The sequence below is a fragment of the Pempheris klunzingeri genome, chromosome 5 (assembly GCF_042242105.1).
Source record: "Pempheris klunzingeri isolate RE-2024b chromosome 5, fPemKlu1.hap1, whole genome shotgun sequence".
Classification (NCBI taxonomy): Eukaryota; Metazoa; Chordata; class Actinopteri; order Acropomatiformes; family Pempheridae; genus Pempheris; species Pempheris klunzingeri.
Genome location: NC_092016.1, coordinates 27,314,491 through 27,333,268, shown reverse-complemented (window position 1 = coordinate 27,333,268; position 18,778 = coordinate 27,314,491). Strand labels below are relative to the sequence as shown.

Below are 18,778 nucleotides of genomic sequence, written 5' to 3'. Positions count from 1 at the left end.
GGGGTTCCGCAGTCAGGTGGATGAAGGTTTTAACTATATACACTTCAGCTACATCTTTGTAAAAGGGCCATGACACCATTCAATCTCCTCCCTTTAATTCATTAATTATACATGATCTATTTCAGTTTCTTTATTGCTATTCTTCATGTTCCTCCATCTGTGTGTCATTTGCTTTACTATAAACATTTTCTTTCAAATCAAACATCTACAAATAAAAGTGGAAAGTTTTGTGAATTTTTAGCATAACTAAACCTGCTATGTGATCTGCTTCAGTACGCTTTCACATCAAATATCACTGGGACCACTACAGAAAAATGCAGATGAATATTTAATATCCACAAATTCACATTATAGACACCACTGAATATAAGTGCAACAGCATGACCACAATCTAGCACATTGAACATACAGTTGCAGCCGTATGTTTAGTTTCCACCTAACCTAGTCTTGTTGGACTTGGACTGGATTAATGCCTTGTAATGCCATGAAAATGCACCACCCACTCAAAAAGCAAAAGTTATGTTTAGCATTCAAAAGAAAGGCAGTCTCTTTTGTACCAAGCACTGTAAAATCAAGTACTAATATCTCTAATTAGCTATAATGGTTACTGTAATTCCAGAATTGCATATTGCATATGACTTCCTGGTCAAATACATTGTCTTTCTCTATTTTAACAAAGTCATCTTAGCTTATTTCTTTCGAAACTGTTCCTGAACCAGCAAAACAAGAGCTCTGTATCACCTGAGAGACCATCTGCATCATCTTTTCACCCTGTACCACACACTAGTTTATTGTTTACACGGCATCATAAGGATTTAGTGATGCATTCAAAGCAAATGGAACTTTGTTCTTTGTTTCTTTTTTCTTTTTGAAACAGGGCGTGTTGAGTTTCACCCTAACAAATTCATTGTTTTCAAAATGTATTGTCACAATATGGCACACAGTATGTTTGATCGTGTGATCGTTGTATTGTCCAGCCACAGTAAACCACAATGGTCATAGTATTCATGTAAAAGAAAAAAAGTAGAATTTTGTTCACAAATCACAACTTTTTCAATTATCAGTGTGTTAGCGTGCTCACTTGGTTACACCCTTCTTGTTTGCACGAAGCCAGAGGTGAAAGTCATCTCAGAAGTGTACTATCTTTGATCCTCCACCCTCAGTAAACTGGGCGTTTCTGGACGAGCCAAAGGCGTTCTCGTACTGTGCATAGACTGTGCGAGTATGTTCGATTTATGCTGCAAAGCAAGCGTGCGAGCGGGGTTAATGTCTTACGTTGGTCGAATATCACCCAAGTGTGATTCAACAACAAATGACATACGCTGAAATACATTTTAAACTTTTTCTATTGCCACGAGAATTTTACTTATTATATACCGGTAATAAAACAGTATAAACTCCGTTCTTCCGGGCCACAGAAAGTGTACTTCTATTTAATGACGCCATGAAGTGGCACGCGCTGTAGCCAATGAAATCCCGAGCCCTGGGTTGAGCGATGGGATTACAGCCAATAGTTGTGCTGTGACTGTTAGAGTGACAAACGCTGAAACTGTAGTGGGGGAAGGGGTCGTTGAAGTTGACGGAACCGCCATCTTGAAAAGTGCTCTCCGATGATCTACCTTTTCGCGCCTGTTAGGATCAGTTTTAAACGCTTTATTTTCCTAATAGGAATTCCATGTTATCTATGTGCGCGTCTTGTTAAGGCATTGGGGTAATGGCAAGATAAGCTACATGCTGGAGACTTGCCGTTTACCTTTGTCTATCGGTAGGTACACTTGCCAACCCATGCACTTGGTTGGTGCTGAAGAGACGATTAGCCAGCAGTCTTCAGATAGCCGGCTAACGTTAGCTGGCTAGCAAGAAGCATACTTGGTCATCTTAACACTATGCTGTCAGATACTGTTGTAGTATCTTTAGCCAGGACAGGGGTATCAAGAACATATCTATGGTATTAGATACTTTGAAGCAATATCGACATTTTGTCGGCCAATAAACGGCAGTCTCATAGCCCACTGATACCGGTTAACTTGACGTACCCTCTAACGTTAGTTTTAGGTTGCCAGGTTAGCTAACAATAGCTAACGATAGCTAGTGACGTTAGCCTGTTCGCCTGAGCCGGTGTATTGCCGTTGCGTTAGCCTGTCACGGGCCCTAAATGTAGATAGTCTGACGTTACTGCAAACGTAGTATTTCGACAGCAGAACGAAATTAACGCTAGTCTGTGATACGTTATACAATCACGGTATTGTTTTGAATGATCGGACGGTATTTGGCGTTTCAAACCCATGTTTAGCCAAAATTAACGCTAAAGCTTTTCTGGCGTTATTCGGTTTATCGTTAAATAACGTTAACTGTCCATTAAGGGGCCATGGTGTGTTCTCTATTTAGCAATGTCGAGTTGGAGTCAGATCGCTGGATAGATGGAAAATAATGTATGTAACGTTAATGTTTGTATTTTTGGATTGGGTTACTACCACTGTCTTAGCGGTTGAAACGAGCTAGCTAGTTCTGTGGGTACAGGCTATAGCTGTCCACTGATTTGAGTATGGAAAACGCTGCTTTACTTTGACATGCGCAAACTAAATATGTTTGGAACTACGTATTCAACATGATCTGTCAGTAGGTTGATTTTGTTTGAGTCTCCTGACAGCGACTGGTGGACTGGCATCCAATCAGGATCTGTGTTAGAACTGCAAAAGTTTGTTTTCCTTAGTATCTGCTTGCTTAGAGTGTTTTATTGCTTTTGGCCTTTGGAATACATGCCTCGCTTTTATTGTGTAATTGTCTCAGTACTTTTGTTGCTAGTGGACAGCTGTTGTTGTGTTAATAAAAATAATCAGAAAATCTGAGGCCAAAACAACACAAATGTACTTGGTGACTAGCCACATTTTAGTGATAAAATAGTTTTGAGCTCACAGTTGTTAGCATCTGTCATGTTTACCGAACATACTTGCTGCGCTGTGGTACCATCTCATTCTTCTCAGTATAAGTAGCAGTGTGGTTTGTACAGTCTTTTCCCCCATGGATAGTCTATCCACAGCAAATTACTGTGTATACATATACTCAGGAAAGTGAATGAACTGTAGAAATCTGTTTAAGGCTCAAAACTTGAGAATGGCTGTACACACACTGTGTTACCCTTATGGGGGCAAACCTGTGTTTACCTGCAGCTGGTTAGCCGATCGTCCTTTTCTCACTGCCTAGTTTTAAAACTGAAATTGGGCTATTTGATACATGAGGTTGCAGACTGATGAAATGCATTAACACTGGCGGCACATTGAGAGAAAAGGCCCTGTAGTCAGACCACACAGTTTTCCTTGCATAGTGAAAGTGTTTGAATTTCTGTTTTGGCCTATTAATCTGAATTTCAGTTGTAGTCAGAGTTAAGATTGTTATAATTTTGGAAAAAGCTATGAAACATGACTGTCTTTATCCTCTTTTGTTACTGTTGCTATTCTGTCCCATTTACATGCACTTTAGCAAAAAAACATTACACCAGGAACTTAGTTAAGCATGTACATGACAGAGGAATAAGGGTTCTCTAGTAAAAATCTTGCTGTAACCAGGATCCACTTAATCCCTTTCTCCACTTGTTTACTCTAATTAAGGAATCAATGCCAAATGTGAAGTAGTGGGAAGTGTGGCTGTTTTGACTTTTATTGCTGCTTCCACCAGGAAAATATTGTCATAATCTAATAGGAGTGGGACAAGTTTGTCCCATTTGTTTGGTTTCTTAATCTTTTTTTTCTTTTAATGCATGAATCAATACTTAGCCTATGCGCAGGTGGAACGGTGATCTATGAGTATTGTAATGTTGTATCTGCTTTAAGAAAAACAAAGATGAAGCAAGAAAAAAGACATCAGCGAGGATATGTCCCGCACCATCACATTTTAAATCTGATGTACTGGTTTGTTGTTTGTTTTGTGGCACTAATGGCATGTGAGCTGTGCACTCAGTGTGACATACAAGTGGAATCATAACATGGATATCGCTGTCCTAGCTCATGATAGCAGGACAAAGCTAACACCAAAGCGTAGCGCTCCGGATTATACCACAAACCAGCGGAGAGGAGGCGACTTTAGAGCGAGTGTCTCTTCCCCTGTTTTCCACTGTTAGCCGGACACTTCCATGTTCCACCACTGTTGTTGATGCTCAGGAGCACTTGGCAATGCTGCCATGGAGAAACTCGCTGATCACCCCCCCCCCCCTCACTAAAAATTGCAATACTTGTTGAATTGCAAGTACTTACCAAATCAGCACCTGAGTATCATGATAGTATCGAATGGGAAGAAAAGCATATTGTCCCAGACCTATAATTTAAGTACTATTTTTGACAGTGTGGGTTTTCCTTTGCCTAACCAGGACATTATCAAAAAGTTCCTCTGATTCCTATTGCCAGTAGTTTGCCATTATTGTTTCCACTGTAATACAAACTGCAGAGTGCACACTTTGTCTTAAGTAGGTCCTGTCTGAAAGATGTTCATTAATGTCTGTTAAGTCACTATCTAATGCCAGATGAGTTAACACACTGTGGGTGATTGAGCCTATGGGCATAGACTGTATAAAGAAGTGGTTGTTGCTTTTGGATCTGAAAAGTAAAGCTAATGCGGAAGTGACTTAAACCAGCATTCTATCTAATGGCCAGCAGGGGGGCCATTTTCTCTAGGCATGTTTTTGTTTATGTCAGAGAAAATGAGCCTACCTCTCATATTTTATTTATTACCTTTTCCTGAGCAAGTTTAAAATCTTCTTCAACACAGTATGATTTTTCATTTACTAAATTATGGTCTCATAATATGGATGATAAAGCAGGGTATTCTTCAGGTAGGGACTACCTCGTGACTAACCAATCAGACGTGGATCATGCCTAAACCTGAGCAATCAAACTTGTGTTCGGGGAAAGAATGTCATTTCTGGTTCTGAAATCAAGATGGCGAAAACCAAAATGCTAAACGTGGAGTTCAAAATGGCGGTCGACATACGAATGGGTGATGTCGCAGAGGCTACTTCCACTTTTTATACAGTCCGTCCAAGTGGCCCACTGATGAAAGCCCTGTAATTTGCAGTATTCTTTGGTATTATGAACTGGGTGTTTGAGTCAACATGCCCGGGAAAAAAAAAAAAGCGGCATCATCACCCAGCAGTGGTTAGTCTGCCAGAGAGGGGAGGCAGAAGCAGCGTACTGTTTCTCCATTCACCTTGCTAAGAAAAGACTGATGACTCCAGACGATGAAACTTCAAAATCTAGTGCAATTCCACCGAAAAAGACACTACTTTGATGTTCAAATGAGTACAAAAGTCAAAACCATCAGCACTTTTTGGATCACTGTGAGAGTGAGGTCCAAAAATACACCAGCAATTACCTTTTGACATCTTTGAGATTACTACTTAAAGTAGCCAGTAATTTCAGGTCAGATTTACAGTGCAGTCAGAAAGTGTTAGGACAGTGTTGCCTATTTTGTTGTGCTGAGTTTCTGATCCATTTGTTAAGGTGGTGATACTGTGTTTCTGTTAAGTATAGCTATTTTTAACATGAAATGGCCAGCAGGGTTGTGGTGTTTGCTTGGTTATAACTGTGATTTTTGTTTCCAGTAATGCTTGCTACTAGCAGAATTGGACATGCTTCAGACCAAAAACATACTTGAGTCAAAATAGTGCAGTGGCCTGTATTGGTGGGGGCCTGAGACAATGAAATATGACCCAGGAGGTTTGGGCAGCAAATTATGCACAGTATTAAGACTTATCAAATGCCGAAACACTGCACAATTTTTTTATACTCAGAGACAGAATTTTGGAAACTCTGGAAAGTTTTCACAGCAGCAACGATTTTCTCTTTTGTTGTAATGATTACGAGATGAACGGAGGAAATGCAGTGTTAATCCACCAGGAATGTGCCCTTAGATGTACTTGGTTGCTCAGATGTTGTCATGTTGCTTTGCAGCAAAAGTTGGGCCTGGTTCAGCCCCTTTGTCAGGGCAGCCCTGCTTTGGTGCCCCAGCTGTGTTGATGGACTGGCCCCAACCAAAAGAAAATTAGCAGTTTTTCACACAGGTTGTCCTATGTTGGAAAAATACTTGCATGAGAAGGAGCTGCATGTCTGAATGCTGCATTTATGTGGAGTACTAGGTATTATAGGACAGTAGAAATGGAAAACTGTCTCTTCTCTCTTAGCATCGTACAGGTGTATGTCAATGATCGTGCTTTGTAATTAGAAGTAGTAATCAAAATTGCTATCATATCCACATGGAAAGCAGTGGAACATTTCTTTCAACAAAGTGTCTCTATCTGTTTGTGTCTCACAGGTGTGTGCTGTTGAACTGCTGTATGTGTACTGTTTGTCAGTCTGTCCATCACCGCTGTCTGCCTGTCTGTCCGTCCAGCTAGCCTGGTATGGGCCACAGCTCCCAAAGACTAGAATACACCTCTTTATAACCTGAGCTCTGCCCTCTGGACTCCAACATACCCACAGGTAGGAAGAAGAAGAAGGATCTGTGAAATGGTCTCACTTAGTCATTATAGTCATCAATTCTATTCAGGTAAAATGTGGTTCAGCATGTTATTTTATGTTTTTGTTTTAATGGTACATGTTGGTGATGTTTGCCCAATTTCTTTTAGAGCCAACATGTTTTGGAAATTTGACCTCCACACCACATCCCACATTGACACGCTGTTAGAAAAGGAGGATGTGACGCTGACCGAGGTGATGGATGAGGACGATGTCCTGCAGGAGTGCAAGGCCCAGAACCACAAACTGGTTGACTTCTTGCTGAGACCACAGTGCATGGAGGATCTGGTCACCTTCATCACACAGGAGCCCAGTACCGATGTTGAGGAGAAGGTTAAATACAAGTAAGAGAAAAATTGTGGGATAAGGTTGGACCTGATTTGAGAGAGAAATATGAGATTTGCTCTTCAACAAAAAATGTTTAGACACAGTCTAACTTCTCTCTCTGTCTCTCTGTGCTGTATTGCAACCGTAAATTTCGCCATTACAAGCACCTGTGCTGTTAACAGCTGTGCAACCTCACAGAAAACCGTAAAACTGTGTGCATTTGCCTGGAGGATAGTATATCTTGCTATTAGATTATACAGTATAAAACTTGCAATTTCTTCTGTTTCAGTTCTGTCGATTACTGCTGTGCACAATGATTGCACGTTGGCAACCACCACAATATGTTTAAAAGTATTAGCTGGGAAATGGTGACCATTTTAGTATGTGCTACAAAAGCCACTGTTGTCTTTTGCCATTTTGACCAAAGTTTCAGGAAGTATTTAGCCACAAGAACTAAACAGGAAGCTAAAAGCTGCGTTTTCACATTCTTGTTGGCATTTCCACACCTGAAGACCACAAAGCATTTTATGTTACTACAGGCTGTTTTAGTAAAAAGCAAAACTGTATTTAAAGAATCCTGAAAATTGGGAAAGTAATATAGGTATAGAAAGAATATAGGTGTTAAAATTGCAATATCTTATATAACATTGCAATGCATTTGCTGTTAAGTTACTCTGATGTTTGAAAGGATGTAATGAATGATGCAGAAAAGGAGATTTTTAATTCCAGAACACTTGTCTCCAAATGGACTGTGTGCTGAGAATGTTTTGGTGTTCAACGCAACCACAATGGAACAAATGTGAAATTTACTCTTGTTCAGTTGCTTAGTACTCTTAAGTGACTACCTCCTCTACTTTGCTTGGATGTAATCATCCAATCATAGCAGAGTCTCTAAGTTAGTGACAATCACTGCTCGTCCACTTAATGCACAACCCAATATGCAAACCAAATATGCACATTAAGAAACATGGTCTCATCTCTTGATCTGCAGCACATAGATTATGCGTTCTTAAACTGTTGTGGAGGTGATGGAAACATGTTTGTTGAATGTAGCGAGTATTACATGATTGATCAGCTTTTTGGTCAAATTATATTGCACAGTAATTCTAAACTAGGTTTAAACATTTTGACATCAAAGTGGAAATGGACATTTTCTTTTTTTAAGTTTTCAACTTAAATCCTCTCATTTCCAGGTGGTATTACTCTTTGCATTACTGTCGGAGAGATGACTGATTTCAGCTTGGCTACTGTCCAAGATGCAAGAAAAGCTGTCTCCATAGAGTAAATTTGGTTTGTTCCACTCTTCATAGGGCAGTGTGACATGATGTTATCATGTGGCGATAGAAGATGTCTATTATCACATGCCTGTTTGGAATGGACTCCCACTATTGTAGCTTACAGTGTTACTTGGGGCCGTGCAAGTGGGGGAAGAAATTGCAATACTTGAGTAAATCCAATTCTTTCCCCACACCTACTAAGTAATAGGTTTTGTTATTTTTAAATTAACAGCTTAAACAAAATAATGGCCTACTAATGTTGACTTTTCGACCTTGGCTTGGCAATTAAGTCGTCACGTTTCAGTTTCAGTTATCTTTTGGAAGCAACGATTGAATTGCGAGTGAATTTCAGGCTGTTACTTTCATATGTTAGCAGGTATGGCGAAGAGAGGCAGAAATCAGCAGCATTTAAAAAAAACAAAAGAAAGCAGACATCTGGATAAGTTTCTGATTTGAACTTACTAGGAAGCGTGTGCCTGCCTCACAAAAATGAAATACTTGGGTAATACAACGAAACAACAGGCCTGTCCCACATCCAGGACATGATTACACCATACACACCAGCCCGTCGATTCCGCTCTGCTACTGCCAGCTTGCTTGCTACTCCCTTACTTCGTAAGGCCCCAGCTACTGTGCAACAAAAGCAAGACTGTTTGCTGGTTCTATAATAGTGCTTTTTTTTAAATGGAGAAACACCGCACACCTGTTCAGACTGCACCTTGGCCCATAATAATGATAAAAGACACAACAACACTAACACTTATTGTTTCTAGATGCAGCTCTTGAAGCTGTGAACTCTCGACCACATGGCAGGAAAACTGCTACTCAGTGCCTTGAAGTGCCATTAAGTTAAGGGCATGTGGTCCTGAAGGGACATGCTTGTATTTCTTTATTTTGCTATAGAGGAAACATAAAAACCAAACTAATAATTCAAAGTACACCTGGATTAAACATAATACATTAGGAATAGAAGCAAATTCGACCCCATATTAACATGTAAATAATACATGGTATTCAACTGCAAAATTGAATTTAATAATAATAATAGTACATTTTATTTATAGGCGCCTTTCAAGGCACTCAAGGACACCGTACAACACAGTTAAAAACAAACAGTGAAAAAGCAAGTTAAAAAGTCAAAAAATGTAAAAAACCAAGGGGTGGAAGATCTGCAGAGTGATGTTACAGTGAGTAGGCTTGTTTAAACAGGTGGGTTTTGAGGTGAGATTTGAAGATGGTCAAAGTATTGATGTTCCTGATGTCCGGTGGGAGGGAGTTCCAGAGGCGGGGGGCAGAGCGGCTGAAGGCTCTGGACCCCATGCTGGTCATACGGGCAGGAGGGATCGTGAGGTTGATTGAGGATGATGATCTGAGAGTCCGGCTGGGTGTGTTTATGTGGAGGAGGTCAGTCAGGTATGGAGGGGCGAGGTTATGGAGGGCTTTGAAGGTTAGAAGGAGGATTTTATATGAAATGCGGTATGTGACTGGGAGCCAGTGAAGCTGTTGGAGAACAGGGGTGATGTGACTGATAGAAGGGGTCCTGGTGATGATCCGGGCTGCAGCATTCTGAACCAGTTGTAGTTTATGGAAGGACTTGAGGGGAAGACCAGAGAGAAGTGAGTTGCAATAATCCAGACGGGAGGTGACCAGAGAGTGGACCAGGATGGCGGTGCTGGCGGGGGTGAGGGAAGGACTTGACTTGACTGGTATAGCATCTGTTTGGTGCGGCATTTCTGACATTGGCTCAAAATTCCCCAGATTCTGAAATCAAACAATTGTGCAAAACCGTAGCAGCTCAAATAATTGTGCTAGTTATCCATTATATTCAGGTAACATCTGGTGGAACATGTTTTTGTCCCACAGCACAGCTGCTGCCATTGACATGTTTATGTTTTCGGACAACGTCGTGATTATTTGAAGCTCAAGAGCGTGGTAATGACTGCTGGTCGACAATAGTATTTATGAGATTTAGATTTATGAGAACGTCTATGTATTAATAGTATGTACTATGTCTATATCGTGGTTCTGACAATATTAAAGCACAGTATAGATGATCATAGAGAGCAGGTTGGGACGTGAAACGTTTTGCTCCATTGATTGCTTTTCAACTCACTACCTCACTCAGTCAACAATGTGTCTGGGCACAAAGTTAGGAACAAAGAAAATGCATCAGGATCAAAGTAGTTTTATTATGTACTGAAATGATCAATAAAAAACTTGATACGTGATACAGTTGGTTCCTCTGAGTTTCTGTTTTATAGTGATGTACATCTCCTAAATTAAATACTGAAAGTAACAGGCCCATGTCCTGCAAAATGTTTTTGTCTGCAGTTCTCCCTGCATTCAGGCATCAATCAGTTGTAACTGTAGCGTTCATTTGTTTGAGAGTAGCACTGGAAGATGTTTTGTTGAACGTTTTATTGGGCATCCAAAGCTAATCAGATCCATCAAAGTCCCTTGACCTGAACTCTAACATCACTGATCAGTGCCTATTATTCTTGCTTTCTCCCTCATAATTATTATAGCATCTACCTACAGTTGTTACAGTCGTCAGAGTATTTGAAATCTCTGCTTCGGTCATGAAGAAACTGTATAGTGGCAGCTCATCCAGTGTAAACATTGTGTTATAGTATTGCAACAGTCCTATTGGAGAAATTTAATGAGCAGCTTTTGTTATCTTCCAGGTATCCCAACATATCCTGTGAGCTGCTTACATCAGATGTGGGCCAGATCAACGACAGACTGGGAGAAGATGAAAAACTGCTGATGAAACTCTATGGCTTCCTTCAGAATGAGCCGCCTCTCAACCCTCTCCTGGCCAGCTTCTTCTCCAAGGTCCTGTCCATCCTTATAGGACGTAAGCCTGAACAGGTAAGCAGGAAAGAAGAGGGTGTATGTAAGAGTGAAATACAAACTGTCATCTATTTTTCCAGAAAGAAATCGTATCTGGCGTGGACATGGTGTGACTGTTCCCTTTCAGTCTGTCCCACATATTTTAGGCCGGTGGGACACGGTAGTTTATACTCTGTTGTGATTAATAATAATAATGTATGGTTTTCTGTTTTTGTCTGTGTTTATAGATAGTGGATTTTCTGCGGAAGAGGGAGGACTTTGTAGACTTGATGATCAAACACATTGGGACATCTGCCATCATGGACCTGCTGCTCAGAATGCTTACCTGCATCGAACCACAACAGCTACGACAGGACGTTCTCAACGTGGGTAGCAGAACAATACTTAGCTCAGCTGTGCTCAAAATGATCTTTCCCATGTATTCACTTGTCAAGCAGTTAAGTCTGGACCATCATAACCCACAAGCACAACCAACATATTAAGAGTTGCCCCTTGTGATCTGGCATGGCTCAGAAAACATTTGTTAAGAAAACATTTGTTAATTGTCTTTAGAATATCACGTACAAAAGAGAAGTTCATGCTGCTATTCTCGGACACATCAACATGAAGCCTTTCTACTTGGACAAACCCAGCAAGTGTTCTATGTCTAAATTCTAAATTGACCACCTTAAAGTGATCCTAAATAGATTTTAAGGGAGAAATAACATTGCAGTTACAAAATTGTGCTGCACTTAGTACGTTTCATTTGGGTCAGTCAGGTCTGGGCAGATAAAAAGAATAAAGAAATCTAGAATAAAATGTCAGCAGAACCAGAGGTTGTTATTTAGGCTGATTTTGCAAAGCTAGCATCACGGTACAATGCAACATGGGTACTATTTGTGCGTGTGCAAATTTAAAGCCTGCATTTGTGTGAGAATTCATAATTTAGTTCTTGTTATGTGCTTTCTTGAGATGAATAAGTTTGATGAATTGGCAACACAGATTTGGACAGCAGAGGACCAGAAGCTGCATTGCCCTAGACGTTGGTCTTTTTTTTTAAGCTACTGAAACTTTAAATTGTTACCTAGTACACGTGCACATAAGCCAGAGAATAAAAAAGAAAATCTTTGGTGTTTTGTAACAGTTATTTAATACACAACATTTTTCCAGTTGCTACATGAAGGTGATTATGAATTGGTTAACACATCCCTTTTACATTGAATTAAAAGGCTTGTTCTCTTGAGTTTCCTCCTAATCTTTTGTGCTGTCCTGACCATCCGCTCTCTGTCCTCTTTCAGTGGCTTAATGAGGAGAAGGTGATTCAGAGACTGGTGGACATGGTGCAGCCTTCTCAAGATGAGGATGTGAGTTTCTCACACACATATATTTATTGGTTACTAGGATATGGAAGTCTTCTGTAGGCACTTGAAATGTTTGGTTTGGTTTTCTTATGTAACTTTTAAAAATATGAATATGTATTAAGATTAGTTGTTATTGAATTTGCGTGATGGAGTACACATGCACACTCACTCCATGCCAGAAAAGTTTAATCATTACAGCGCTGATCGAAACGTCATGAATGTACATTCCCATTTTTACATTTAAGAATCACGTCATTCATTCTGGAGGAATCTGAGTTGGAGGAGACTATTCTTTCACACACTAAAGCTATGCTTCAACTGTGTGGGGTTCAGTGTCTTGCCCAAGGACACTTCGACACACTCATAGGAGCCGGGGATTGAACCGGTGACCTTCCGATTGATGGACGACCCACTCTACCTTTGAGCCATAGCCACTGATTGTTTAGTGATATAAGGACTTTGATTGGAGAATTTAATATGTTATGTGTGTCAATAGATTTCAAGCTAGTCAGACCTCCGATCATAGATTTCTGGTTGGTTGTTTTATTTTTCCATTTTATCTACCTTTCCTGATCCAGAGACACTCCAATGCCTCCCAGTCACTGTGTGAGATCATCAGACTGAGCAGAGACCAGATGTTCCAGGTCCAGGGCTGCTCAGAGCCTGACCCACTTCTGGCCACACTTGAAAAGTATGCATTTGTTTATCAATCTGACAATACTGTACAGATCAAACCTGGTTAACTTCCCAGTTGTTTTTGACTGTGGCCTCAACTTTGAAAACTACTACAAAGGTATTGAGGTGTATTAAATAGTGATTTTCATGCCAGATCAGTCTGGCTTTTGATTGCTCATCATTTTTGCTTCTGTTAGGTTTATTTTGCATACTATGGAATAATACATTCATCAATTGGTATTGTGATTTTTGCAGAGTTGGCTATTTAAAACAAACTCTGTCCTCCAGATCTGGCAAATGACTTTGAAGCCTGCCTTCCCCTCACCTTCATCTCTGTCCTCCTCCTCAGGCAGGAGACTGTGGAGCAGCTGCTGTCAAATATCTTTGACAAGGAGAAGAATGATTCTGCAATTGTCAGTGTTATCCAGATCCTCCTTACATTGTTTGAGACAAGGAGACCAGCGTACGTCTTGTGGCCTCTGATACTCTTGATTTTTTTCAATTTGACATTGTGATTGTTGGAGAGTTTAAGTAAATCGGTTGATTTTTGTAGATAACAACTACCCAAAGTCAGACAAACAATTACAGTCAGATGATAAAAACAGTTTATCTAGATTATCTATCTACCAATTTACTTTGAGGTAATTTGAGGTCAATTTTAGCAGACCTGAATTTACAGTTCCTAATAGTAGTGATGGCTAGGACCATCAGAGTCAATGGCACTGTGCTTTAAAGTTCCCCACACCCATCATTATCAAAAACGTTCCCACTACTTTGGTGGCAGTTTATGGAAAACACTGTGCTTCACTATCCCATTCTTTTGGTTTGCTAAGCTAGTTCATTAGGTTATTTCTTTCCATGTTGTAGGTTTGAGGGTCACATGGAGTGTCCCCCTGGGATGTCTCACCCTTCATTCTCAGTCAACCATAGCATCCTTGAGGCTGTGAGACCCAGACTCAAAGACTTTCACCAGCTGCTACTGGAACCCCCAAAGGTAAAAACCTCACAGACAGTTCCAGTTTTTTTTTAAATGCTTGCTGCTCTTTAATCCTTTTTAATTGAACCCATTTCTGGCTGTTTTCAGTTGAGTTTGAACTGGCATGCTTTATCCAATGTTGTTCCTGATGTTACAGAATTAGTAATAGTGGTTATCAGCTTTTTTTTTTTTCCGCCAACAGAGGAATGTGATGAAGACAACGTGGGGGGTGCTGGACCCTCCTGTGGGCAACACCAGGCTCAATGTGGTCAGACTGGTGGCCAGCCTGTTGCAGAGCAACACACACAGCATCAACACAGAACTTATTAACCTCAACACACTAGGAGTCATACTAGTGAGTGTTACCTATATTTATTTAATTTGTTTTGGGACATTTTCACAGTTTTTTTTCTTTTCTTTTCTCACTACCCCATTCTTTTTTCACTGCCCCTTCCTTTCTCACTGCCCCCTTCCTTTCTCACTGCCCCCTTCCTTTTTTCACTGCCCCATTCCTTTCTCACTGCCCCATTCCAAGCCTAAAGAGGCTAAGGACTTTGAAGCTGACAGCTGACATGTTAGATGCATTAGATCTAAAATTGTGTTGTAGTGGTTACAAATTCTCAGCAGTATTTTTCTGTAGTTTGTTGCCTTTTTATATTTGAACTTTTGCCTTGCATAAAAAAAGTTGAATGTATAAAAATTTTGATTGCAGTTAGTCTTCATTCAGGTATACTTGGCCTGAGAACAAAGGAGTCTTTATTAGATTGCTCCCTATTCAACACAAGTATGGATCACAGGATGAGCACCTTGTTCAGGATCAACAAAAATATTCGCACACAGGCACTAGGCCAGGCGTAGGCCACACTCTGGTAACAGATCTGATGGGTGATAAGTCAATCATGTTCCAACCTTACGGTGAGAAAAACAATCAGGATGCTTTCAGTGTGTCAAAAGTATTTGATCAATAATACAGCAAATGCAGCCAATCAAATCACCTCAAATAAAGTGACAAAGAACCATTGTGGTTTGTATCACATGTAATGTTTTTGTGTTACAATTTTATAAATGCTCCCCAGAGTTGGAGACAAGTGAGGACTCCCAGATATTGCCACCATTTAGCAGTCTTTTATTGGTTGATTGACTTATTATCAGCTGTCAGAGTGACAGTCGTGTTGACAATACTGCGTTGTCTATTTGTCAGATGCACCATGTGTCCATTTGCAGTCAGTGTTTGCTACAAGTAGTTACAATTACAATGAAGCACATCAGAGTTGAAGTGAAGCCTCTCCCATAGGGAGAGCCTCTATACTCCCATACAAACCCTGTAATGCAAATGGGATTCACAGCGCTGTAAAGCTCACACATTTCACCACTGTCCATAAACTCAAGAGTTCAAATGCACAGTCTGTCCTATGAGTGATAGTAGTTGGCATTACACCACCTTAAACTATCTGAATAACAGATAATTCTTCTTGACAGCAGTGTTCGACTATCCAAACCGTTTACTAATGTCTCTTTATTATTGTGTTTTGCTCCACAGGATATGTATTTCAAATACATCTGGAACAACTTCCTCCACATTCAGGTGGAGATCTGCACAGCTATGATTCTGGCTATGCCCCCTGCCCCTACTGACACCCAGCCAGACACAGAGCAAGAACATGGAAGGGAGAGCATCCTCATCAAGCATGTAAGATTAGAATACGAATCAGCTCTGTTAAACTAATCAAATTGAAATGAGTTTCAAAGTTGCAGCAAGATGTGTTCTAACTGAACATTCAGTATAAACACAATCATGTTGTTAATGCTGTCCTGAGTGTAAAAAGCCAATTAAGAACTGAGTTGTGTTTATTGTAAAATGGACAAATGCTGTGGTTAAAAATGGGTGATGTGCTAACCTGTGTACTGTACTGTACATTCTACAGACTTCAGGAAGACGCACAAGTCACCATCCAAATGTCCAAATGTAGCGTTTAGTGAAGGCTTGCCATACACGTATCAGTGCAGACACAGCACCAGTGTGCACTACACTGGCACACTGAATTAGTTGTATTAAATTCCTTGTATTTTTTCCACCAGCTGTTTCAAAAGTGCCAGTTTATACAGAGAATCGTAGATGCCTGGATTTCCAATGAGAAAGAACAGTAAGTATTCTCCTCTGCTGCAAATGAGACCATGAATAACTAAAAGTCCTTTACAATGATCACTACTGGCTATGGCTCAGATTAGTTAAGGGAGTGCTTGGCTTTAGTGGTCAAAGAATAAGTAGTAGGTCAGTTGTAATGATGTGTTTGTTTTAGGGCGGAAGGTGGTCGGCGACGAGGCTACATGGGTCACCTCACCCGAATAGCCAATTCTATAGTTCATAACTGTGACAAAGGCCCTAATGGACCACAGATACAACAAATCATCTCTGGTAAGGACTTGCTTTTGGCTGAGGGTCATTTCTGTCCATCATCTGTCTTGCAAATGAGCTATTTCATCTTTCATCATTTTAGTTCATTTTCAGACTATCAGCTCTATTGTGGTATGTGCAAAGTTCTCATACTGATAATTATGGCATCACTTGGCTCTGTGCTCAAGCTATTATTGTTTATCAAGATAACTAGTGGCATCTGCCATAGATTTGAGAGTACAATTCTTTAAGAGTTTTGTTAAGTGGGTGTGGGGGGATGTGTATTACCCACATTGTTGGGTAGGGCTGCAATAAATGGAATTAAAAAAAAAAAAAAAAGAAGAAATTGGTTGCCAATTAATTTTACGGTTGAATAGTTGGTGACGTCAATGCATTTTTCATGCTTACTTTGAGTGCTCTGACATTAAGAGTTTTTTTTGTCAGATTTGATAATGGAAGTAGCTAATGAATGAGCCATCTTGCATGTGGGATGTATCAGCTAGTGTAACTGTCTGTGTGTGTCTGTGTGTGTGTGTCTGTGTGTCAGAGCTCCCAGCAGATGACAGAGAGAAATGGGAGGCCTTCATTTCAGGGCAGCTGGCTGATACAAACAAGAGAAACACTGTTGACCTGGTAAGTAACCACGTGAACATTGACACTAATGTCAAGCTTTAATGGTTACTTATTTAGACATTTTTACTGTGTTGGCTCCGCAGTCCAGCGCAGTGGATTACAAATGAAACAGTGACTGTGTTTTCTTCCCAGATCCAGTGATCTAATGCAACACATTTGTCTGAGCTTACTACTTAATGAAAGATTGACATTTGGATGCACTTTAGCGCAGAACAAGACAGATTCATTTTATCATGCCATTTTAGGACCGCTGTGGATGGACTGCCTTTTATCATCTTACCATCTTTTATCATCTTAGAAATATGTCTAAAGTTTGATGCTTCCTGTCACAGTTGGATTCTGAAAAACTGGTTCATGCCTTTGTTTCCTGTATTCTAGATTACTGTAACGCGTATGTTATTCTATCTTATTCAGAATGTTGCAACCAGAGTATGAACTAAAACTAAATAGTCTGAGCTCCCGGTAAAACAAAGAATTGATTTTTGAATACTTTATTGTTTTTAAATCCATCAATGGCCTAGCTTCTTCCTATGTTACTGACATGCTTACTGAATACACACCAACCAGATCCCTTAGATCATCAAGTAAATGTCTCCTGACTACACTTAGAATAAATTGTAAATAGGCTGTGGTGCCCTCAGTCATTATGCTCGTATCCTGGAATCTCTACCACATGCGTCTTAACCAAATGTAACGCACGCAAGCATCAACGACAAAATCAGTTTGATTAGTTTTCTGTTGGAATGTCCTAACTGTCATGAGTAATGTGGAACCATGTGGCACGCCATCTTGAGTTGATCTTATTCCTGTCACTCAGTTGAAATCACTGCATCATGGATGAGGAACAGTGGATTCATGAAGCTGAAATGAGATCTCTATATGATGTGTCCTCATTTCACTACAAAAACTTAAATCAGGTGGCAGCTTGCCAGGGAGCTGATATCGATAATAACTTGCTGTTGCCTGTATTGTATGTTATTTCCATGGAAACATCTAATATCACAATGTAAAACGTGTTTTACTACAATTAATAATGATGATTCCCTTTTTATGATAATAATTATAATAATGCCTTACCTTGATGGCACCTTATTACTTATTATTGTTATTTTGTGTTTTTATCTTTTTTTTATTTTTATTTTTTAACTTAACCCATTTTCCCGTAGGTGAATACACACCACATCCATTCTTCTAGTGATGATGAGGTGGACTTTAAAGACGGTGGCTTTCACCAGGACTCCTCTCTACAACAAGTAAGAATTAAACACACACACATATACACACACAGACACATACATGCACACAAAGCTGGCCCATAGCCACACAGTCCTAGCTCTTAAACAGAAGTTACTTTGCAAAAATATGGCAGCTTTTCTTTCGATGTACATTGATTTCTATTGGAGGCAAATCCCCAAAGCAGTGTGGAAGTGGATATTGTCAGTATTAGACAGTGTACTTTTAAATAACTGTGGGAATTGGTATTAACATAGCTTTTTACCCAGTTTACATAGAAAGGGAATAGATTGTCAGCTTTCTTCCAAAGCTAAATGTAATTCAAGTATGGCAGCACCAAAGCCCGGCAAATAAAAAAAATCTGGTGATGATATAATTGTGACTATGGGCCATGCACATTCTGCAGGAACATCTCTCTATCATGTTTTGATTTGATTTACTTAAGTAACTGTAAAGTGTCCTAAATCATATTAATAGTTAAGTGTAGAATTGACAGATTTTTCTTAACCAATGTTCAAGCATTTTGGCATCTTTCTGTAAATGCATGTTTGAGCTTGTTTAGC

The 18,778-nt window shown here is 39.9% G+C and overlaps 1 protein-coding gene across 3 annotated transcripts in view; it reads left to right on the top strand.

Annotated features, from left to right (window-relative positions):
• The first annotated feature begins 1,564 nt into the window (after window positions 1-1,564).
• ppp6r3 (protein phosphatase 6, regulatory subunit 3) overlaps window positions 1,565-18,778 on the top strand; it is a 29,427-nt gene continuing 12,213 nt past the window's right edge. For all 3 annotated transcript variants that reach the window (XM_070831300.1, XM_070831299.1, XM_070831298.1), the window contains exons 1-15: window positions 1,565-1,765; window positions 6,304-6,470; window positions 6,617-6,850; window positions 10,795-10,981; window positions 11,191-11,328; window positions 12,241-12,306; window positions 12,882-12,994; window positions 13,328-13,441; window positions 13,846-13,972; window positions 14,157-14,309; window positions 15,495-15,644; window positions 16,034-16,098; window positions 16,255-16,370; window positions 16,897-16,982; window positions 18,149-18,235. In XM_070831300.1, coding sequence (XP_070687401.1) covers window positions 6,624-6,850; window positions 10,795-10,981; window positions 11,191-11,328; window positions 12,241-12,306; window positions 12,882-12,994; window positions 13,328-13,441; window positions 13,846-13,972; window positions 14,157-14,309; window positions 15,495-15,644; window positions 16,034-16,098; window positions 16,255-16,370; window positions 16,897-16,982; window positions 18,149-18,235 — 1,629 coding nt within the window. In that variant the 5' untranslated portion in view covers window positions 1,565-1,765; window positions 6,304-6,470; window positions 6,617-6,623. The remainder of the gene's footprint in view (window positions 1,766-6,303; window positions 6,471-6,616; window positions 6,851-10,794; window positions 10,982-11,190; window positions 11,329-12,240; window positions 12,307-12,881; window positions 12,995-13,327; window positions 13,442-13,845; window positions 13,973-14,156; window positions 14,310-15,494; window positions 15,645-16,033; window positions 16,099-16,254; window positions 16,371-16,896; window positions 16,983-18,148; window positions 18,236-18,778) is intronic.